Raw genomic sequence first — 21,967 nt, 5'->3', positions numbered from 1 at the left:
TATTTACTCACTCACTCACTCACTCACTCACTCACTCACTCACTCACTCATTCATTTATTCATTCATTCATCTATTTATTCATTCATTCATCTATTTATTTATTCATTCATCTATTTATTTATTTATTTGTTTGTTTGTTTGTTTGTTTGTTTATTTGATTTGATTTGATTTATTAGATACAAATCTAATAAATAAATAAATGACCCAGTTTTATAAATAAATATATAAATAATTTTTTAGAATGCTGTATATATTTGCCATGTCTTTCCTCCCCAGGAAGCAAGCACCTTTTAATATCTTGGCTGTAGTCCCCATCTGCAGTGATCTTGGAACACAGGAAAATAAAATCTGCCACTATTTCCAATTGCTGTTCTGGGGTAGTGGGTGGTCCCAACAGGCTCACTTTCATATCAGGTGTGGAGTAAGCATTGGTATTTTCAATGATGTGAGCTGGCTCAATATTTTCCTTCAAGCAGCCCACTGTCTCAGAAGGTCAAATCTACATTTAGTAAAACCACTCCCAAATTTTCAAGCAAAAGCAAGTCTGCCACAACTCTTGGACGACAAGGAAGGTTTTTGCTTCTCCAATGCTGAAATGAAATAACCTGGGGTTCTGATTATCTGCTTGCAGTGCAATTATAAAGACCAGCAATAAAGACCATTCCCCCCCCACCATCTACTTGCCATGCATTTGAAGGGCCAGATGACGTGATCTTAGTTTTCTTAATGTTGACTTTCAAGCCAACTTTTGCACTCTCCTTCTTCACTTCCATCAAAATACTCTTTAGTTCCTCTTCATTTTCTGCCATTAGAGTGGTAACATCTGCATATCTGAGGTTGTTGATATTTCTCCCTGCAATCTTAATTCCAATTTGTGATTCCTCTAGTCCTGCCTTTTAAAATATAATTTGAGTTTGTGCCATTTTTTCTTGTTTTAATTTTCCAGGAAGGGAAAAGGAGGATAATTTCTATTTGTATATTTATATTCAGGGCTAAGAGTCCTTGGAGAGGGGGACATATAAATCCAATAGATTGATAGATGGATGGATAGATAGATAGATAGATAGATAGATAGATAGATAGATAGGAAGAAAGGAAGAAAGAAAGACATAAGGAAAGAAGGAAGGAAGGAAAGAAAGAAAGAAAGAAAGAAAGAAAGAAAGATTTTGCTCCCTCTACTCCATTTTCAGGTCCTGCTCATTTCATGTAGTTATAGGAAGTTCCTAAAGATCAGAGGTAGGTTTCAGCAGGTTCTGACCAATTCTGGAGAGTGGTGGTGGAACCTTTGAGTAGTTTGGAGAACTGGTAAATGCTACCTCTGTCTGGTTATGCCCCCATCTATTCTCTGCCTCCGAGTCCCAGCTGATTGGAAAGAAATGGGGATTTTGCAGTAACCTTCCCCTGGAGTGGGGAGGGAATACAGATTTTACAGTATCCTTCCCCTACTACACCATCAAGCCACACTCACAGAACCAGTAGTAAAAAAAATTGAATCCCAGCACTGCTAAAGATGCTCAAATTCAGCAGGGCCATGCTAGGCACAAACAGCCAGAAGGCCGACCACTTATAGCCAGAAAGATTCCATCTGTTAATCCCATTCACAAGAGTTGGATAAAATAGAGAGATTAGTGGAATCCAAGACCAAGCTAAGTCTCTTTCATGAACTGGCTTTAATTCCACAGGTGTTTAGTAGTTTCCATGGAATACCAGCCCTATCTCTTGTTCTATTCAGCAAGTCAAGAGCAGGTGCCTCTTTATATTATAGATTTCTGTTGCTTTCCTTCCATTGTTATTAATTAGTTCAAGAGTTCAGTGATTGTGCATGAAAAGGAAAGTGTCTAGTTTGTGATCTGGCCTTGTCTGCATCCACCGAGCAGACAGAGTATGATTGCAAAGCCTCTCATATTCAACCACCCCTTGGAAAGAGAGATGGAAGGGCCAGGGCCAGCAGAGCCTTGATCTCTAATTACTGCAGATTGTTAGACTTCTGGTTTAAATTGGGTCTAATTGAGGTTATTGCGGTTACAATAGCTTTCTCTTTCAGATCCTGCCCTTTCCCCTGTGTCAGCTGCTCAGCTAATAGGAGTTGGCAGCTCTCATATATATATTGTAGAATTGTTTGGCAGAAAACTGTAGGAACGTGGCTGGCTTCTTAGGGGGCAGAGTATGATTTCCTTTTATTTTATGTATTTATTTATTTTGTCCAATACACAATGAGGGTTTTAGTGGGTATATAGCTATATACACATAGTAAAATACATGATGAAGGTTATAGAGGAGATACTCATAGTAAAATATATCTAAGAAATAATAGAAAAGAAGGTATAGTAATAGAACATATCAATGAAAGAATAGAAGAGATATAGGAATAGAAGAAAGGTAATAGGAGATATCGGAGAGCAATAGGACAGGGGATGGAAGGCAGTCTAGTGCACTTGTACTCACCCCTTACTGACCTCTTAGGAATCTGCATAGGTCAACCGTAGATAATCTAAGGGTAAAGTGTTGGGGGTTTGGGGATGACACTATGGAGTCCGGTAATGAGTTCCACGCTTCGACAACTCGGTTACTGAAGTCATATTTTTTACAGTCAAGTTTGGAGCGGTTAATATTAAGTTTAAATCTGTTGTGTGCTCTTGTGTTGTTGTGGTTGAAGCTGAAGTAGTCGCCGACAGGCAGGATATTGCAGCATATGATCTTATGGGCAATACTTAGATCTTGTTTAAGGCGTCTTAGTTCTAGACTTTCTATGCCCAGGATTGAAAGTCTAGTCTCGTAGGGTATTCTATTTCGAGTGGAGGAGTGAAGGGCTCTTCTGGTGAAGTATCTTTGGACATTTTCAAGGGTGTTAATGTCTGAGATGCGATATGGGTGCCAAACAGATGAGCTGTATTCGAGGATGGGTCTGGCAAATGTTTTGTAAGCTCTGGTAAGTAGTGTGAGATTGCCAGAGCAGAAGCTACGTAGGATTAGGTTTACAACTCTTGAAGCCTTCTTGGCTATATTGTTGCAGTGGGCTTTGGCACTTAAATCTTTTGTTATTAGTATACCAAGGTCTTTAACCGAGTGGGGATTATCTGTGATGATTTGATTATTCGGCTGAGAAGGTGAGCAGCCCATTTCTGCCAGTCTCATTTTTCAAGTGGCGTTGTTTCTTTCAGCATGCAAAGAGAGGCCCTGGAGGTGAGCGGTTATTTTTTTTTTTAAAGAAGAGAGAACAAATTAATGTTTTCTTGATAACCAACCATCTTCCAATCATTCCTAAGGTTCTTCATTTCAGATTGCCTGCAGGATTCTCAGTTAAAGAGCCCCTGCAAGGACTCTACTTCAAATATTTCTGTGACTGTCAACTTCTCAATGTGGAAAGAGCTGAAATGAGCAGGCTGCAGGGATTTGCTAACATGAAACCATTAAATGCATAGCTTTGCTACAGATTATGAAAACAGCTCATTCTTATGCATCATCACTACTATTTATGATGAGAATTGGGCTTGTGAGTGCATTAGTTTCCATAACAATTACAAGACAAGAAAAATATCTAAGCATCCCCTGCACAATAATAGTATGAAAATGGTCCTTTTGTTATGTTTTGGTAGCATCTTTCTCTCTTTTTCCTTTTGCTTCTTGATGTAACTAGCTTCAGGAAAAACATGGAAGTTTTCTTAACAAAAAAGACATAGTCGCTTTCCCAGATTTCTCCTAGATGTTCTTCTGGTAAAAAATATTTCTGATCTCAGCTCCTGCTTGCAAAACCTAAATTTGTTTATTCCATCAAGAGCTTTACTGCTGTTCTCTTGAGAATGAACTCTCAGGCAGTCAAATTCTATGACTTCAGAGTATAATGGACTGTCCTATTGGCAGAATGAAGAACACCCGCTGTTGAGACATAGGTAGCTGTAAAAGTAGGTTACTTACTAATTCCAGCAGCTGCCAGCAAAGGCAGGATGGAGGACACGTTGCAAATGTTCTTTTGGCTGGTCTGATTTACTGCTGTGTGTGCCAGTATACCTTAATAAAACAAATTCAGTGAGGAGAGGGAAATTCAGTCCAAACCACTGAAATAGCTTTAACTTCATAAAATTAGTAGGAGGGGATCTCATTATTTAGCCAGCACAGAAGATGTCTCTGGAAAAGACCTTGCTAAAGTCAGCCATTCTTTCTTCAGTGATCCCCTTTATTATTTAATATTTAAATGCCATGGTATAGATTGAGAGGGATTTCTGGCATCATATAAATTTTAAAAAACCAATCAAATACCTAAAACAACCAAATACCTTCATGGCATCGGGCCAGAATACCTCCGGGACCGTCTTCTGCCGCACGAATCCCAGCAACCGGTTAGGTCCCACAGAGTTGGCATTCTCCAGGTCCCGTCGACTAAACAATGTCATTTGGCGGGACCCAGGGGAAGAGCCTTCTCTGTGACGGCCCTGACCCCCTGGAACCAGCTCCACCCAGAGATTAGAATTGCCCCCACACTCCTTGCCTTTCGCAAGCTCCTTAAAACCCACCTCTGTCGTCAGGCATGGGGGAATTGAGATATTCCTTTCCCCCCAGGCCTATACAAGTTATGCATGGTATGTTTGTGTGTATGTTTTGTTTTTTAATAAGGGTTTTTTAATGATTTTTTAATAATTGGATTTGTAATATATTGTTTCTATTGTTGCTGTGAGCCGCCCCGAGTCTGCAGAGAGGGGCGGCATACAAATCTAATAAATGATGATAATAATAATAATAATAATAATAATAATAATAATAATAATAATAATAACAACAACAATAACAACAACATTACTTTGATAAAGGAACTGTGGAATGATAGCACTTTTCTCCCATGTCCTGACACAGTCCAGGATACCAAGTACTACTATATAGTTAAGTAAATAGCATCAGAAACTGTAACAGGAAAATGCACAGTCCATATATTGTCTGAATCAGGCTTAAATCTTTCAGTTATACCTAAGCTGATCATACAGACCAGTGGTGGGTTATAAATTAGATTGCCACTGGTTTGCGCTCATGCTGCTTCTGCACATGTGCAGAAGCATCCCAGATGGGTGGGCGGAGCCTCCTGCCACCTCCACTACTGGTTTTATAAACCAATCTGAACCAGAAGCAACCCACTGCTGATACATGCCTTTAAAAATGCCTGATTCTACAGTAAAGTATCTATCCAGCAAAAAGCTTAAAGACGGTAGATTGATTCCATGAAAACTTTTAAATAACACAAGCAAGTACAACTTGGTATTTCATAGATACTGAACACAAAGTGATGGAAACCTTTCCCTTCAATGTTTTTGCTCTTCGAAAAAGTCAGAATAAAGCTTGAAAGTGACTTGGAGGTCTTCTAATCTAACTCCCTGCTAAAGCAGGAGATCTTATACCTTCATGGCATCAGACCAGCCTATCCCCGGGACCGCCTTCTGCTGCACAAATCCCAGCGACCGATTAGGTCCCACAGAGTGGACCTTCTCCAGGTCCCGTCGACTAAACAATGTCGTCTGGCGGGTCCCAGGGAAAGAGCCTTCTCTGTGGTGGCCCCGACTCTCTGGAACCAGCTCCCTCTGGAGATTAGAACTGCCACCACTCTCCTTGCCTTTCGTAAACTCCTTAAAACCCAACTCTGCCATCAGGCATGGGGGAATTGAGGCACACACCCCGGGCCTATACAATTTATGTATGGTATGTGTGTATGTCTGTTTTAATAATGGGGTTTTTAAAAGTTTTTTAAATTTATTAGATTTGTGATGAATTGTTTCATTGTATGCTGTGAGGCGCCCTGAGTCTACGGAGAGGGGCGGCATACAAATCAAATCAAATCAAATCAAATCAAAGCAAATAAAATAAATAAATAAATAAATAAATAAATAAATAAATTTCAGACAGGTGGCTGTCCAGTCTCCTCTTAAAAACCTCCTGTGATGAAGCACCCTCAACTTCTGAAGGCAAACTGTTCCATTGGTTAATTGGCCTCACTGTTAGGAATTTCTTCTTAATTCCAGTTTGCTTCTCTTCTTGATTAGTTTCCATCCATTGTTTCTTGTCCTACCCTCTGGTCCTTCTTATTTGTGGCAGCCTCTCAAATACTAGAATACTGTACTCCTATAACGTCACCCCTATTTGGACACCCCTAATCCTTCTTTTCTTTAACTAGCCATACCCAAATTCTGCAACGTCGACCAAGACCCAATGTACTACTTAAAATCTGTGTTGGCTTACCTTTGGAGTTTCTATCCCTACTGCAATCTCCGCAACTAATTAAATTAGTTGAACTTCTGAAGGAACATCCATGAGTCTCTATTGGCTATTGCTCAAAGATAACATTTTCAAATATTTTCCTTGTCAATACACATCATAACTGCAGAAAAAACAATTGCTGCCAACCTGCTTTCCATTGAGGACTTGTATATTGCAAGAGTCAAAAAGAGGGTGGTGAAAATATTTACTGATGCCTCGCATCCTGGACACAAACTGTTTCAACTCCTACCCTCAAAACGTCACTACAGACACCAAGACAAAAACAGTTTTTTTCACGAACGCCATCACTCTACTAAACAAATAATTCCATCAACACTGTCAAACTTTTTACTAAGTCTGCACTTCTATTTCTACTAGTTTTTTCTCATCATTCCTATCACCCTTTTCCTCCCACTTAGGACTATATGACTGTAACTTGTTGCTTGTATCCTAAGATTTTTATTAATATTGATTGTTTCTTCATTGCTTATTTGACCCCTATGACAATCATTAAGTGTTGTACCTCATGATTCTTGACAAATGTATATTTTTCTTTTATGTACACTGAGAGCATATGCACCAAGACAAATTCCTTGTGTGTCCAATCACACTTGGCCAATAAAAATTCTATTCTATTCTATTTCAAAGCAAAGAAAGTACATCAATTATTTTCATACCCTTAATTTTAATTTAATATTCATCTTTTTGTTGAATGAACTTATTTGTTCGTTCATTCGTTCGTTCGTTCGTTTATTCATTCATTCATTCATTCATTCATTCATTCATTCATTCATTCATTGGATTTATATGCTGCCCCTCTCCAAAGACTCTGAGTGGCTTAATATTAAAACATAAATATTCTGAGATGGACTAAGTTCATTTTCCTCCCCATAAAATTCATTCTCCATACCTATCAAGCACCCCTAAGCCACCAATACCACAAAACTTTTTAGGTTTCTCAAAATGAACCAAATCATCAGTGCCGATTCTGTCCGAAGCCAAACTCTTATTGGTTTAAATGAATAAAAGTGTGTCTCTATGTTTCCCCAACCATTTAATCTTTGATTTCCCTACCAGTCAAAAACTTATAAAATTCTTAGGATGGCATTGGCAATCATATCTTGGAAGCACTTGGCATGTCTCTTAAAATTCCATGTATTATGTTCTTTTTCTTTGAGGTTCATCATTGCACAATATATGGTGAAATAGTACATTAACTTCAGTTTGAAATGCTAGATTGATTTGGATGTAAGTCAGTAATTTATTGAAAAGAGATTATATGCTAAAAGATAATCATTACTCATTGTCTATGGCTAGATTTTAGCCAGTAACTTTCATAATGTACCCTTCTAAGTCAAAAAGGGTTTTTTTAAAATATTGGTAACAGTGTTCAGAAGATAAACCAAACCAGCAGGCTCTGCCTATTTAGTTTGCTCAGGAGTGTTTTTCCTTAACTTCCAGCAGTGACTTTTAAGAGTCTTGCTTCTTAAAAACCTTTGAACTAATTTTTCTATCCATAATGAAAAAGAATTCTTCATCTAGTTCAAAACATATATTTTCTTTTGTGTTCATTGGGTGTCTATGGACGAATATATGAAAGATAGCATCATCCATCTAATGGATATCATAGTGTTCCTCTGTGTAAAACCCTTATTTTATGGTATGGCTAAACAATTTTATCTAAAACATATACCTGAACTGAAAAGTCACTGAGAAGTAGATTTTAAGATGAAGCATTCTTGAAAAGCAGAAAGACTTTTCACAATGTTTTCTTAGCAGAGAGACTCTGGTGCAATTTCCTCTTACAGCTGATCCGTTGTGGCTTTTATAAACTCAGTTCTCTAATAAGAGAACTAATAAACTTTAGTTCTCATGTCAAGTTCTTTCCATCTATGCAATACTCTCTGCTATTTATTGCCTTCTATAGCAAGGATAATTCCCAGCCAGATGATTTTAGTCATTGATTCCTACTAAGTCCAATATGGATAGGATACTAAATTGGGAAAAAAATTGCCACAAAACAAGTATCTGACTTTCTCGGTTTTTGAGAATGTATGTAAACCACAGTGCTTAGTGATCGCTGGGAATTTCATGCTAGTTATATATTGAAGGGATGATCCCATTTTTAAAATTACTTTTGAAGAACATCACATTTTTCAGTTTCTAAAGACCATGCAGTGCAAGAAAGACCCCCAAGGCTACCGCTCAATTCATTTATCAATAATTAAGCTCAGTAACAGTTGTTTTTTTGGTTTGTTTCTTCACCTCCATAAACTTCACTCAAATCTACATTTTTTTTCTTCAGGAGTATACATGGTTGCATCCATTTGAGATGTACTGTATATGGAAGCTACAGTATAATACAGGGGTGTCAAACTCAAGGTCCGTGGGCTAGATCTGGCCCATTGGACTACCCTGGAATCAGCAAAGAACCAGCCCATGATGTCTCTACCAGCAAAAAATGCAGCTCAGGAGGGCCAAAGTTGGTTTTTGGCAGTGATGGCTTCCTCCAACCCTATGCCAGTGAAAATGGAGCTTGGGAGTGACCACGGGCTCTCCTCCCAAGCTCCTTTTTCTCCCCCCCCAGAAAATATTTTATTATAAGCATACATAAACAAACATTAGAAAAACATTGGACGATGTGTGGCAGTCCTATTTCTTATTTTCTCTAATGAGTTTTCTATATTACCATCATTTAATATTTCCAATACTATATACTTTTTATATTGCACAGATCTTACATCGGTATCTCTTTTATTCCTATATTCAATCAAGCATCTTTTCTTTTCTTTCCTTGTTATTTAAGTTAGTTGACTATTTAATTGGTTGTCTTTATTTTCATTTTCGTTTTTGCCAACTTTCTAACCAAAGATAAAATTTATTCCAGCTTTGATAGTATTCCTCCCACTTAGGACTGTATGACTGTAACTTGTTGCTTGTATCCTAAGATTTTTATTAATATTGATTGTTTCTTCATTGTTTATTTGACCCCTATGACAATCATTAAGTGTTGTACCACAAGATTCTTGACAAATGTATCTTTTTTTTTATGTATGCTGAGAGCATCTGCACCAAAACAAATTCCTTGTGTGTCCAATCCCACTTGGCCAATAAAATTCTATTCTATTCTATTCTATTCTATTCTATTCTGACTCATCTTTATCTTTTATTTCCACTGTTAATTTGTCCATTTCTGCACAGATCATAATTTTTTTCTAATAATTCATCTTCAGTTGGTATGTTTTCACTTTTCCATTGTTGTGCAAAGATTAATCTCTCCGCGGTTGTTATGTGCAGAATTAAGTAAATTTGACATCTTTCATGGGTTATTCTCAGTAGAAATACTTCTAGTTTTCCTTCAATTTCCCCCCCCCAGTATATCCTCTAACCATTTTTGAACTCTGTTCCAAAATAATTTTGTCTTGTTGCAAAGCCACTACTTATGGTAATAAGAACCATTCTCTTTCTTACATTTCCAACATTTAGGTGAATGTTTTTTTAATCTATACTGCTCAAAAAAATAAAGGGAACACTTAAACAACACAATATAACTCCAAGTAAATCAAACTTCTGTGAAATCAAACTATCCACTTAGGAAGCAACATTGATTGACGATCAATTTCACATGCTGCTGTGCACATTCAACTTTGTACAGAACAAACTATTCAATGAGAATATTTCATTCATTCAGATCTAGGATATGTTCTTTGAGTGTTCCCTTTATTTTTTTTTAGCAGTATATTGTAGCTAATTGTATTGGTGTTCTATGCTACCTATAGAACATTTTGTACCAGTTCTATTTGTACATTGTAGCTACTGTTAATTTTTGGTTTCTTGCCCATAGTTGTTCCCATTCATCTAAATTTATCTTATAACCGAAGTTCTGAGCCCATTTGACCATTGTCTCTCTAATTTTTTTTTTGGTTGTCAGAGCATTCAGGCCACAGCAGGTGCCCCCAACATGAGTGACATCAAGCTGGCCACGCCCACCATGGCTACGCCCAGCTCCCCCCCCCCCAAGGTTAAATATAATACTGATGCAACCCTCAATGGAATCTAGTTGGACACCTCTGCTGTAATAGGTGCCAAATCACTTGAATTCTGACTAAAAGGAGGCCTCGTTTAGTTGACTCATAGCCTCCCTGAAACCAGAAAGCTTATCATTAAGTTTATGTATCTCAGGAAAGCTCCTTCCTTCTTAGAAAGAAAATTGTTCTCTCCCCCCCCCAGTGATGCCTTTAAGGAATGTTTTTTCCCCCCTTCACCTGGGCTATTATTCTGACAGATAAGAAGAATGGTAGCACAGAGATGCTGAAATGGAGGAAGGTTTATACCATTTTACAGGGCTAAATGGCTCATTTTGATGCAATGTAATTTGGATTCCCAGGAGGGAGGGAGTACATTCCGGAAGAGTAAGAGTCAAATAAGTTCAGATCATTCTTGTGAGAGAAAGATGGTGATAGTTCACAGAGTTTATGTTTCATATAGATAGCATTCTGCTTCAGTTTGGCAAGATTCTGTCTAAGGGTGTGGAACAATAAAGATATTTGTTTGGAAGTATCACTATGTTTTTTTAAATTATTATTATTATTTCTGGAGATGACACTCTTTTTATCTATCTATCTATCTATCTATCTATCTATCTATCTATCTATCTATCTATCTATATATCTACCACCCACCCATCCATCCATCCATCCATCCATCCATCCATCCATCCATCCACCCACCCACCTCGGAAGGATGGAAGGCTGAGTCAACCTTGAGCCGATTATGAGATTTGAACCGCTGACCTACAGATCTACAGTCAGCTTCAGTGGCCTGCAGTACAGCACTCTACCTGCTGCGCCACCCCGACTCTTCATTAATCTACCCTCCTTAATCTCTTACAGTTGATTAATATTTCTCCCCAAGCAAGAAGCAACAGGAAAAAAAGGACAAGCTGCTATTAATCAGTCCAGCCACCTGGAAGTACCTAATAGGCTTCTCCTCTCCTTGATAATTTCTGTTATTCCATGGCAACTCTTGTCTCATCTTCCTGTTAGGTTTTCAATGCCCTCCTTGTCAAGGTTCCAGGGAGCATCCAACCTAAATCAGAGTCCAAGTCCCAATTTATTGAGGGAGCCATCCTGGCACCTACACTGAGAAACCAGAATCTGAGTTTCCCACCCAGTTGAAGATTCACATCCCTTGTCCCCCACCCACAAACTTGTCATGTTGCCCACTCAGATTGTGCCAGCGTGGCAAGTTCTCCTTCTGCTTCCGCCCAGTTGGATGGGCATAGGATAGCCTTGAACTACTCGAAAGCAAACTTTGTGGCTGCAACTGTTCTCTCATGAAAATCACCCCTCCTAAGTTCCCATAAACATCCGGCCTTCTATAGATAATGTGGCAAGCCATTCATTTATCACCAACTTCTGCATGGATTGACACTCTTCCCTCCAGCTTAGCATTCTAAGAACCTGGAGCAGAGAGAATATATGTGTATCAACAGCACAACAGTGGCTTTCTATAACCTGTCCGAATACTCCGAATTGGTCACCTCATGTCCACCTCATATCTTCATGTCCTGAAGATAAATAGATAATGATAATGATAGATAGATAGATAGATAGATAGAAATAGAGAGAGAGATGATAGATAGATGATAGATAGATAGATAGATAGATAGATAGATAGAGACTTTCAGAAATAGATGAGAGAGATGATAGATATAGAGAGAAATAGAGAGAGAGATGATATATATATAGAGAGAGAGAAATAGAGAGATGATAGATAGATGATAGATAGATAGAGACTTTCAGAAATAGATGAGAGAGATGATAGATATAGAGAGAAATAGAGAGAGAGATGATAGATAGATGATAGATAGATAGATAGATAGATAGAGACTTTCAGAAATAGATGAGAGAGATGATAGATATAGAGAGAAATAGAGAGAGAGATGATAGATATATATATAGAGAGAAATAGAGAGATGATAGATAATGATAGATAGATAGATAGATAGATAGAGACTTTCAGAAATAGATGAGAGAGATGATAGATATAGAGAGAAATAGAGAGAGAGATGATAGATAGATGATATATATATATATATATAGAGAGAGAGAAATAGAGAGAGAGATGATAGATAGATGATAGATAGATAGATAGATAGATAGATAGATAGATAGATAGATAGCGATAACACTTACTTTACTGCCCTATCTAAGCAGCTTACAGAGTCAGCATATTGCCCCCAACAATCTGGGTCCTCATTTTAGCAACCTCAGAAGGATTGAAGGCTGAGTCTACCTTGAGCCTAGTGAGATTCAATCTGCCAAATTGCAGGAAGCCAGCAGTCAGCAGAAGTAAGCTGCAGTACTGCATTGTAACCACTGTGTCACCATGGCTCTAGATCAGAGGTATCAAACTGGCGGCCCTGGGGGCTGAATGCACCATATGCAGGCCACACCCTACCCAGCTCTACAAAGGGGAAAACATGTTGTGGTAGGTCACACGATGCCAACGTGACTTGGCAAGTTTGACACCCGTGCTCTAGATAATTAGAAAGACAAGACAATAGATAGATAGATAGATAGATAGATAGATAGATAGATAGATAGAAAGGTAGGTAGGTAGGTAGGTAGATAGATAGAGATAGAGAGGGGGGTTGTTTGTTTGTGTGTGTGTGTGTGTGTGTGCATACATTTATTTGTTTATTTACTGGATTTATATGCCGTCCCTCTCCAAAGACTCGGAGCTGCTTACAATAATAGGATACATGTGTGTATCCTTCTAATCTTCAAGTGTTTCTGTTTGGAACATGTCTTACCCGACTTTTGTTAAGCAAAACTCTAGTTCTAATTGCAATAAACTTTACCACCACTACCACCTTTCCCAAATAAACATGGGATTTTCCTAATTTACTTGCAGGACACACTTCTTCTCAAAAAGTAGTCTTTTTTTTTTACTTGCTAGTTCAGTTGGCACAACCTTCTAATGGAACGGTGTAAAATATCATGTAGAAGTTAGATCTGAAAGGCCAAATTTAGATTTTGCCCTCGTCTCCTATTCAGCCCTCCTGTGCAAATGCAGCCTCCGTTTAAATGAGATGGGGAAGGTCAGACCTAACTTAGCCTGCCAGACTGGTTGATTTAGTCCAAATTGTCTAATTTAAGTTGTTACAAGTGCTGATGAGGATGACGTGAGGATGACTGATGAGGATAAGCTTATCAGTCTGGGGGGCTACCATAGATGAATTCCAACATTTGAAAAATTGGACAAAAATGTAGAGAATGTACAGCATGTACTGAAACGTACATGCTATTAAATATAAATGTATTAATAAGCAAAAGCTTTGCTGCAGAACAAAGCTTCTTGCAAAACAAAGTAATTTGGTTTTGGCCATTAAGCCAGCAGAGTTTTTCATTAAGTAGAACACTGATATTTGGTTTTATTATTGGGTTTAATAGATATTTTTCTCAAGATGAATCTAGCAAGGCCACTCGACTCAAAGTGCCCTAGTTGTGTCTTTTCTTTTTCTTCTCTCTCCTTCTGGAACAGATACCCTTTTCTCCATACAAACTCTTTTTTCTCAACTTTCCTGATCTTGTTTTGTCTTTTTCCCCTTCCTTGCCCTGCTCTTTCCTGGTCTTCAGTAGTTTTCATCTCCTGGGTTCTCTTCCCTGGACAAGCCAAGCCTTCACATGCCACACACACCAGTCTGCATTGGCTGCCAATCAGTTTCCGGTCACAATTCAAAGTGTTGGTTATGACCTATAAAGCCCTTCATGGCATCGGATATATGAACTGAATAAACAAACCCTCACAGCCAACCCACATTCAGTAAAAGACCTTGGAATACTAATATCAAATGACTTAAGTGCTAAAGCCCACTGCAACTATATCGCCAAAAAGGCTTCCAGAGTTGTTAACCTGATCCTACGTAGCTTCTGCTCTGGCAATCTCACACTACTGACTAGAGCCTACAAAACTTATGCCAGACCCATCCTCGAATACAGCTCATCTGTCTGGAACCCACACCACATTTCAGACATCAACACTATCGAAAACGTCCAAAGATATTTCACCAGAAGAGCCCTTCACTCCTCCACTCGAAACAGAATACCTTACGAAAACAGACTAACTATCCTAGGTCTTGAAAGCTTAGAATTGCGGCGCCTAAAACACGATTTAAGTATTGCCCACAAGATCATATGCTGCAATGTCCTTCCGGTCAATGACTACTTCACCTTCACCTTCAACTGCAACAACACCAGAGCATGCAACAGATTCAAACTTAATATTAACCGCTCCAAACTTGACTGTAAAAAATATGACTTTAACAATCAAGTCATCGACGCGTGGAACTCATTACCGGACTCTATAGTGTCTACTCCCAACCCCCAACATTTCTCCCTTAGACTCTCCACAATTGACCTCTCCAGGTTCCTAAGATGCCAGTAAGGGGCGTACATAAGTGCACTGATGTGCCTAACGTCCCCTGTCCAATTACCTTTCCTTTTCTCATATATCCTATACTGTATATTCTCTCCCTCTCATCCACTCCTCTTCTTTTTTACTTACTATCCCTATATATACTACTTAATGTCTAATTCATTCCATATGTATTGTATATTGGACAAAGAATAAATAAAAATAAATAAAAGATATCTGCGAGACCGCCTTCTGCCGCACGAATCCCAGCGACCGGTTAGATCCCACAGAGTTGGCCTTCTCCGGGTCCCGTCGACTAAACAATGTCGTCTGGCAGGACTCAGGGGAAGAGCCTTCTCTGTGGTGGCTCCGACCCTCTGGAACCAGCTCCCCCCAGAGATTAGGATTGCCCCCACCCTCCTTGCCCTTCTTAAACTTCTTAAAACCCACCTCTGCTGTCAAGCATGGGGGAATTGAAACATCTCCCCCTTGCCCATGTAGTTTTTGTGTATGATTTGATTGTGTGTTGTTTTTTTAATATATTGGGGTTTCTCTTTTGGACTTTTTAATCTAAAACTGTAATCTAGATTTTTAAATATTAGATTTGTTACTATGTACTGTTTTTCACCATTGTTGTGAGCCTCCCCGAGTCTGCGGAGAGGGGCGTCATATAAATCCAATAAATCTAATCTTATCTAATCTACTGTTTCTACCCAGAAAGCCTTAATTTTAGGAGAATGTAGGAGAAGGAATGGCAGAACTATGGGTGGAGTCAGTGAAGGGCTACCAAATATTTTACTGCCACACTGTGGGCCTGTCTTATATGTTTTTCTTTCAACATCTTTAAGTGCAAATTGGGTGCTTTGTAATGGAATTCCATTTTCTCTACGCCACTATGTCCCCCCCCCCCGGTCCAGGCAGCAGCCCGCCCTTGGGTGGAGTGAAAAGAGGGATTAGTCTAGAATCTCTACATAGCTAAAGGAGAACTAGATCCAATCTCCCTTAAATGCTGTTGGCCCTTAGCCAGTGAAGGGCTACATAAATTTTTACTACCACACTGTGGGTGTCCTTATTTTGTGGGTGTGGCCTGCCAGCCATTGACCAGGCGGGAGTGACTTTACGATCATGTGACTGGGGGTGGCTTAAAGGTCATGTGATTGGTTTAAAGTTGGCGAACTTGACGTCACTCACATCAAGGGTTAGGGTGCCTGGCCTCTCCTAGCCTCAAAGAGATACAATTTTCCTCTCTATTTACTATTACTGAACATCTTTAATTCTATGTATATATGCCATATGTGTGCATACATATTACACACAGACACACAAAAATGTACATTATCTACTATATAAACTCTATGGGTATGTACACACACACACGAACACACACAGCTCTTCTAAAATTATACACATTCAACCTCATTTACTGTGAAGGAAAAAAAGAAAAACATTCAAAATTTTGCTACCGGTATTATGTACCTGACCAAAATTTTTCTACCAGTACTGTGTACTTGACCGTACCCATAGGAGCCCATCACTGCCCTTATCTAACTCTAACCAAGTGTTGACCATTGGTTGAGAAGGTTTTTTTGCATGGTCATGATTAGCAATAAATTAGTTTAATTGGATCTTCACTCATGGACCTGATCTTTCGCACTTGACAGAGAAGGACTTCTCACACTGTAAGTGACTAGGCAATACAACTGGGTGCAACTGGCATTGTTGTACCAAGTATTAAGGCTCTGCTGTTGTAGATCTGGGAGGCTACCATATTACTGTAGTTAGGTTTAGTTAGGATAAGTTAGGATAAATTGCTTCTTTTGGTTCTTTGGGCTTCTTGGCTTGCTCCACTAATAAAGTAAGGCCTTTGACTTTTTTCACCCTTCAATGATCTTCATCTATCCTTGAATTCTTTGCAATAACACAACATTAAACTCTATTTTTTACTTTGTTCTTCTTGCAAGTCCTCAGAATCCAGTGGAAACAGAGGTCTGATGACTCGAGAATCATTTGTCAATACAATGGCTGCAACGATTAAGCAGGGCACTAAGGAGGAATATGGTGAGCTTTTTGATAAGATAGATTTGATCCGAGCTGGCCTTATTGATTGGGATAAATTGACTTCCTTTGTGCTTCTTGAGCTTTATGAAAGAGATGAACGAACCAAGATGTCAATCGTTCCCCAATGGAAAGATCTCCGTTTTCTCCCAACGATACATAAAGATGTTATTCAGAATGTGATATGTTCTAAACACCCCGGAAAATACTTGACCGTGAGCAGAAATGGATTGCTTGGCATCTGGGGAGAAAATTTAAAGTTACAGAAGATGATGCAAATCACCTCAGAAGCTGTGAAACCCAAGGACCTCTGGGTGACTTCTCTGGTTGCGCTACCAAATGTTAACAAGGTAGGTTGACGAACTGATTGAAAGGAAGCACAATTTTTTGAGCAGGTGGTGAATAGAATAGAGTAGAATTCTGTATTGGCCAAGTGTGATTGGACACACAAGGAATTTGTCTTGGTGCATATGCTCTCAGTGTACATAAAAGAAAATACAGATTTGTCAAGAAACGTGGTGTCTTGACAAATCTGATTGATTGATTGATGGATTGATTGATTGATTTTGTCCAATACATAATGAGGGTTTTAGTGGGTATACACATAGTGAAATGATTGTCATAGGGGTCAAATAAGCAATGAAGAAACAATCTCCGAGACCGCCTTCTGCCGCGCGAATCCCAGCGACCGATTAGGTCCCACAGAGTGGGCCTTCTCCGGGTCCCGTCAACTAAACAATGTCGGTTGACGGGCCCCAGGGGAAGAGCCTTCTCTGTGGCGGCCCCGACTCTCTGGAACCAACTCCCCCCAGAGATTATAACTGCCCCTACTCTCCCTGCCTTCCGTAAACTCCTTAAAATCCACCTTTGCCGTCAGGCATGGGGGAACTGAAACACCTCCCACGGGCATGTACAATTTATGCATGGTATGTTTGTGTGTGTGCTTGTTAGTAAATGGGGTTCTTTTTAAACCTTTTTAAATATTTTAAATTTATTTGGATTTGTCATGATTTGCTGTATCTTGCTGTGAGCCGCCCCGAGTCTGCGGAGAGGGGCGGCATACAAATCTAAATAATAAATAAATAAATAATAAATCAATATTAATAAAAATCTTAGAATACAAGCAACAAGTTACAGTCATACAGTCCTGAGTGGGAGGAAATGGGTGATAGGAATGATGAGGAAAAAACTAGTAGAAATAGAAGCACAGACTTAGTAAAATGTTGGACAGTGTTGAGGAAATTATTTGTTTAGCAGAGTGATGGTGTTCGGGAAAAAAACTCTTCTTCTGTCTGATTATCCTCTGAAGTCTGTATCGGTCCTGTTGGGTTGCAGCACCAAACCAGACAGTTATAGAGCTGCAGATGACAGACTCATTGATTAATAAAAAAATAAAAATAACTGACTTTGATCCCAAGAATGGTGGTTCTCAAGAAATATTCTCTCCCCCCCCCCTTTTTCTGTCCCCACTCCTTCTCTCCCTTTAGGTCGCTGTTGCATTTACAAACAAAGAGATACATTTTGTGGAGTTAAATTTCAAAAAAGGGTTCTCGTGTCAATACAGGCTTCAAGGCTTTGAAGGAACGGTGACATGCATGCACTACTGGTATAACCCGCATGATGGAAATGAAGCTATTCTGACCCTGGGAGATGTCTGTGGACAGGCAAGTATGGCGCAACATCTAGAATGATTGATTGATTGATTGAATGATTTTGTCCAATACACAATGAGGGTTTTAGTGGGTATACACATAGTAAAATACATAATGGAGGTTATGGAGGATATACTCATAGTAAAATATATCTAAGAAAGAATAGAAGAGAAGATATAGGAATAAAATATATCAATGAAAGAATAGTAGAAGATATATAGGAATAGAAGAAAGGTATAGGAGATATAGGAGAGCAGTAGTACAGGGGACAGAATGCACTCTAGTGAACTTATGCACACCCTTTACTGACCTCTTAGGAATCTGGAGAGGTCAACCATGGATAATGTAAGGGTAAAGTGTTTGGGGTTTGGGGATGATGTAGCAATGTAAGCTTGCAGTGCTACACATTCAGTGCTAACAGTTTCATTGTACTGATTAGAGACAGTTCCCTTCAAGAGTTGCATAAGTGCACCAGTGTGCCTTCCGTCCCCTGTCCAATTGTCTCTCCTTATCTCATTTATCTTTTCTTCCTTTCAAATATGTTCACCTATACTTTTATATCTTTTCTTCTATTCTTTTCTTTATTTATATTACTACATATCTATTCTCTTCAATGTGTGTTATGTATTGGACTAACTAACTAACTAACTAACTAACTAACTAACTAACTAACTAACTAACTAACTAACCAACTAAATAAATAAATAAATGAGAAGCTGGAAACAAGATTGTTTGAAACAGGAGTGTCAAACTCAAGGCCCACGGGCTGAATCCGACTCACGAAGTGCTTAAATCTGGCCCTCGGGGCTGCTCTGGAAACAGTGAATGTGTTAGATTTGGCCCGCAGTGTTTCTGCTAGTGAAAATGGAGCTTGGAAAGTCTGCACGCAGCCCTCCCAAGCTCCATTTTCAGCCATGATGTCCTCCTGCAGCCCTCTGCAAGCAAAAACGGACCTTGGGCGGGAACGGACGGACTCTCATTTCATGTGCAGAGAGCTGCAGGAGGTTGTCCCAGCTGCAAATGGAGCTTGAGAGCCTGTTTTTACTGGCAAAGCACTTGAGCCACAGGCATCCCTGACAGGAGATCAAATATGTTTTATTTTATTTATTTATTTGTTTTGTCAAGTACATAATGTAGGAATGTGAAGAAATAATCATATTAATATACAATGGCTCCCTAATTTTATTTAGATTTCTCCAGATGTATACGCCATCTCGTCCTACATGGAAAAAATAGAAACTGAACTGAATATATTTGCATGCGACCCATTTGATCTTTCAGTGAGCTATAGCAGTGTTTCCCAACCTTGGCAACTTGAAGATATTTGGACTTCAACTCCCAGAATTCCCCAGCCAGCAAATGCTGGCTGGGGAATTTTGGGAGTTGAAGTCCAGATATCTTCAAGTTGCCAAGGTTGGGAAACACTGAGCTATAGTATACTTTCTTTCCTTAGAGATTTTTAAGCAGAGGTTGGATGGCACCTCTTGTGCACTCTTTACATATTTTGAAATAGTTCCTTCACAATTTTATTATTTAGGATTTCTTCCCTTCCAAACCAAATGCCCACTGAACTCAATTGTTGATCATTTAACCTCTTAAGCCACGCAAAATTAATTTGAGTTTCCCAAGTATTTGCTTGTATTCTTTGATTAAATTGATTAAACCTTCTATATTCAGGCTTTTGTTAAAGTAGATAACCATTGTCCTTTCCTAAATATTTTTCTGAACTCTCAATAATAACAATTACTATAACAATAAAATAGTCATAGCTGTAGCCATGAAATTTAAATGCTGACAAATTATGAATTGATAACAGAAGAAAGGGAATTGTGTGACATTGGTAATGTGTTGTCTTGAAATGTTTAGAAATGGTTAAAAAATTGAATGGATTTTTCTTGTATAGGTCCAAGTAATTGTCTTCAATGCAGCCCTAATTTCATTGTTTGAGCGACCTCCCAGTTCTCTTGAAAATGAAAATGTGACAGTGACAATTAATTGGCAGGAGTTGGTTTCTGGATATCACAAATGCTGCCATACCTTAAGACACAAAATCCATAATAAAGAATGGATTAAGCAAGGTACATATTTGAAGAGTAATAAAACAATTTCTTCTTTTAATCTTGTGTATTAGCTTTGGAATATATTGTGATGCTAGAAAGAATATTGCAATGATGAAATCCTGCTTTTAAATGGTAAATGTATATCTCCTAAACCCTATTAACTATAAGCCATGTCCTCAAGTCAAGGGCAACATATCCATCAATGCCGTTTCCTGGGTTACGGTGCAGAAGTGGTTTGTCATTGCTTTCACAGATATTTTGTTTTATTTATTTGTTAAACTTGTTTGTCACCTGCCTTGTCATAGGGCTACTCTAGGTGGCATATAATAATAAAAAAGGAGGAAATGAAAGGTGTATAAACAGAACAGAAGTAAAATTATAAAAGAATAAATAAACAATGACAAAGGAACGCAGTGAGAATAAATATATCAATATGCTAACCAAAAAGTTGGATGGATGGAGAGCAGAGGATAAGGGAGAGGGTAGATGGAATCGTACTTGCGGTTCCACCTTCTGCCATATGTATCCCAGAGACCAGTTAGGTCCCAGAGAGTCGGCCTTCTCCAGGTCCAGTCAACTAGACCAGTGTTTCCCAACCTTGGCAACTTGAAGATATCTGGACTTCAACTCCCAGAATTCCCCAGCCAGCATTCGCTGTCTTCCATAAGAGTCTGAAGACTCATCTATGTCGCCAGGCTTGGAGCCCCTAGACTCTAGCCCCCTGGCCGACGAATGTAATGTATGTCTGTTGTTTGAATGGGGATGAGTGATTTTTAATGTTTCTAGGATTTTAGAGTAATTAGTTAAATTAATTGGATTTGGGATATTTATACTGTATATTGTTTCTTTTATATGTTGTAAGCCGCTCCGAATCCTTGGAGAGTGGTGGCATGTAAATCAATCAGTCAATCAGTCAATCAACCAACCAACTGATCAATCAACCAACCAACCAACCGATCAATCAATCAATCAATCAATCAATCAATCAAACAAAAAAAACAAACAATCTAGCAGCTGCCTCCAGTTTGGAATTTCCCCCTAATTCCTCATAACCAGAAGAGCCAGGTCTTCAGATTTTTGTAGAAGAACAGGAGGGCAGATTTTAAAATCTTAGTGAATAAAATTTTAAAACCTAGCTTACAGCCTTGGGATGTTCCAGTATCTTCTAATTGAGCAGTAACTAGGCCTGACTGTCAATCTGGTACAAATGCATTAAAAAAAAAGAAAGACTAAGAGTAAATAGATAGATGGATGTGGAAGAAAAGACTAACAAGGAAAAACAATGTAATATATATAATATAATATACAGTGATACCTTGTTTTACAAACTTAATTGGTTCCGGGACAAGGTTCTTAAGGTGAAAAGTTTGTAAGATGAAACAATGTTTCCCACAGGAATCAATGGAAAAGCGATTAATGCTTGCAAGCCCAAAATTCACCCCTTTTACCAGCCGAAGCACCTGTTTTTGTGCTGCTGGGATTCCCCTGAGGCGCCCCTCCATGGGAAAACCCACCTCCCGACTTCTATGTTTTTGCGATGT

The 21,967-nt window shown here is 38.8% G+C and overlaps 1 protein-coding gene across 5 annotated transcripts in view; it reads left to right on the top strand.

Moving 5' to 3' along the window:
- Positions 1 to 21,967, top strand: part of WDR49 (WD repeat domain 49) — a 147,259-nt gene that overhangs the window by 13,826 nt on the left and 111,466 nt on the right. For all 5 annotated transcript variants that reach the window (XR_011559239.1, XR_011559240.1, XR_011559238.1 and 2 more), the window contains exons 3-5: positions 16,621 to 17,064; positions 18,202 to 18,378; positions 20,270 to 20,444. Coding sequence is in view for 1 of the 5 variants with exons in the window: in XM_070753568.1 (XP_070609669.1) it covers positions 16,621 to 17,064; positions 18,202 to 18,378; positions 20,270 to 20,444 (796 nt within the window). In the remaining 4 variants the exon portion in view is untranslated. The remainder of the gene's footprint in view (positions 1 to 16,620; positions 17,065 to 18,201; positions 18,379 to 20,269; positions 20,445 to 21,967) is intronic.

The sequence above is a fragment of the Erythrolamprus reginae genome, chromosome 5, assembly GCF_031021105.1.
Source record: "Erythrolamprus reginae isolate rEryReg1 chromosome 5, rEryReg1.hap1, whole genome shotgun sequence".
Lineage (NCBI taxonomy): Eukaryota > Metazoa > Chordata > Lepidosauria > Squamata > Dipsadidae > Erythrolamprus > Erythrolamprus reginae.
This window is presented reverse-complemented; position numbering and strand designations above follow the sequence as displayed.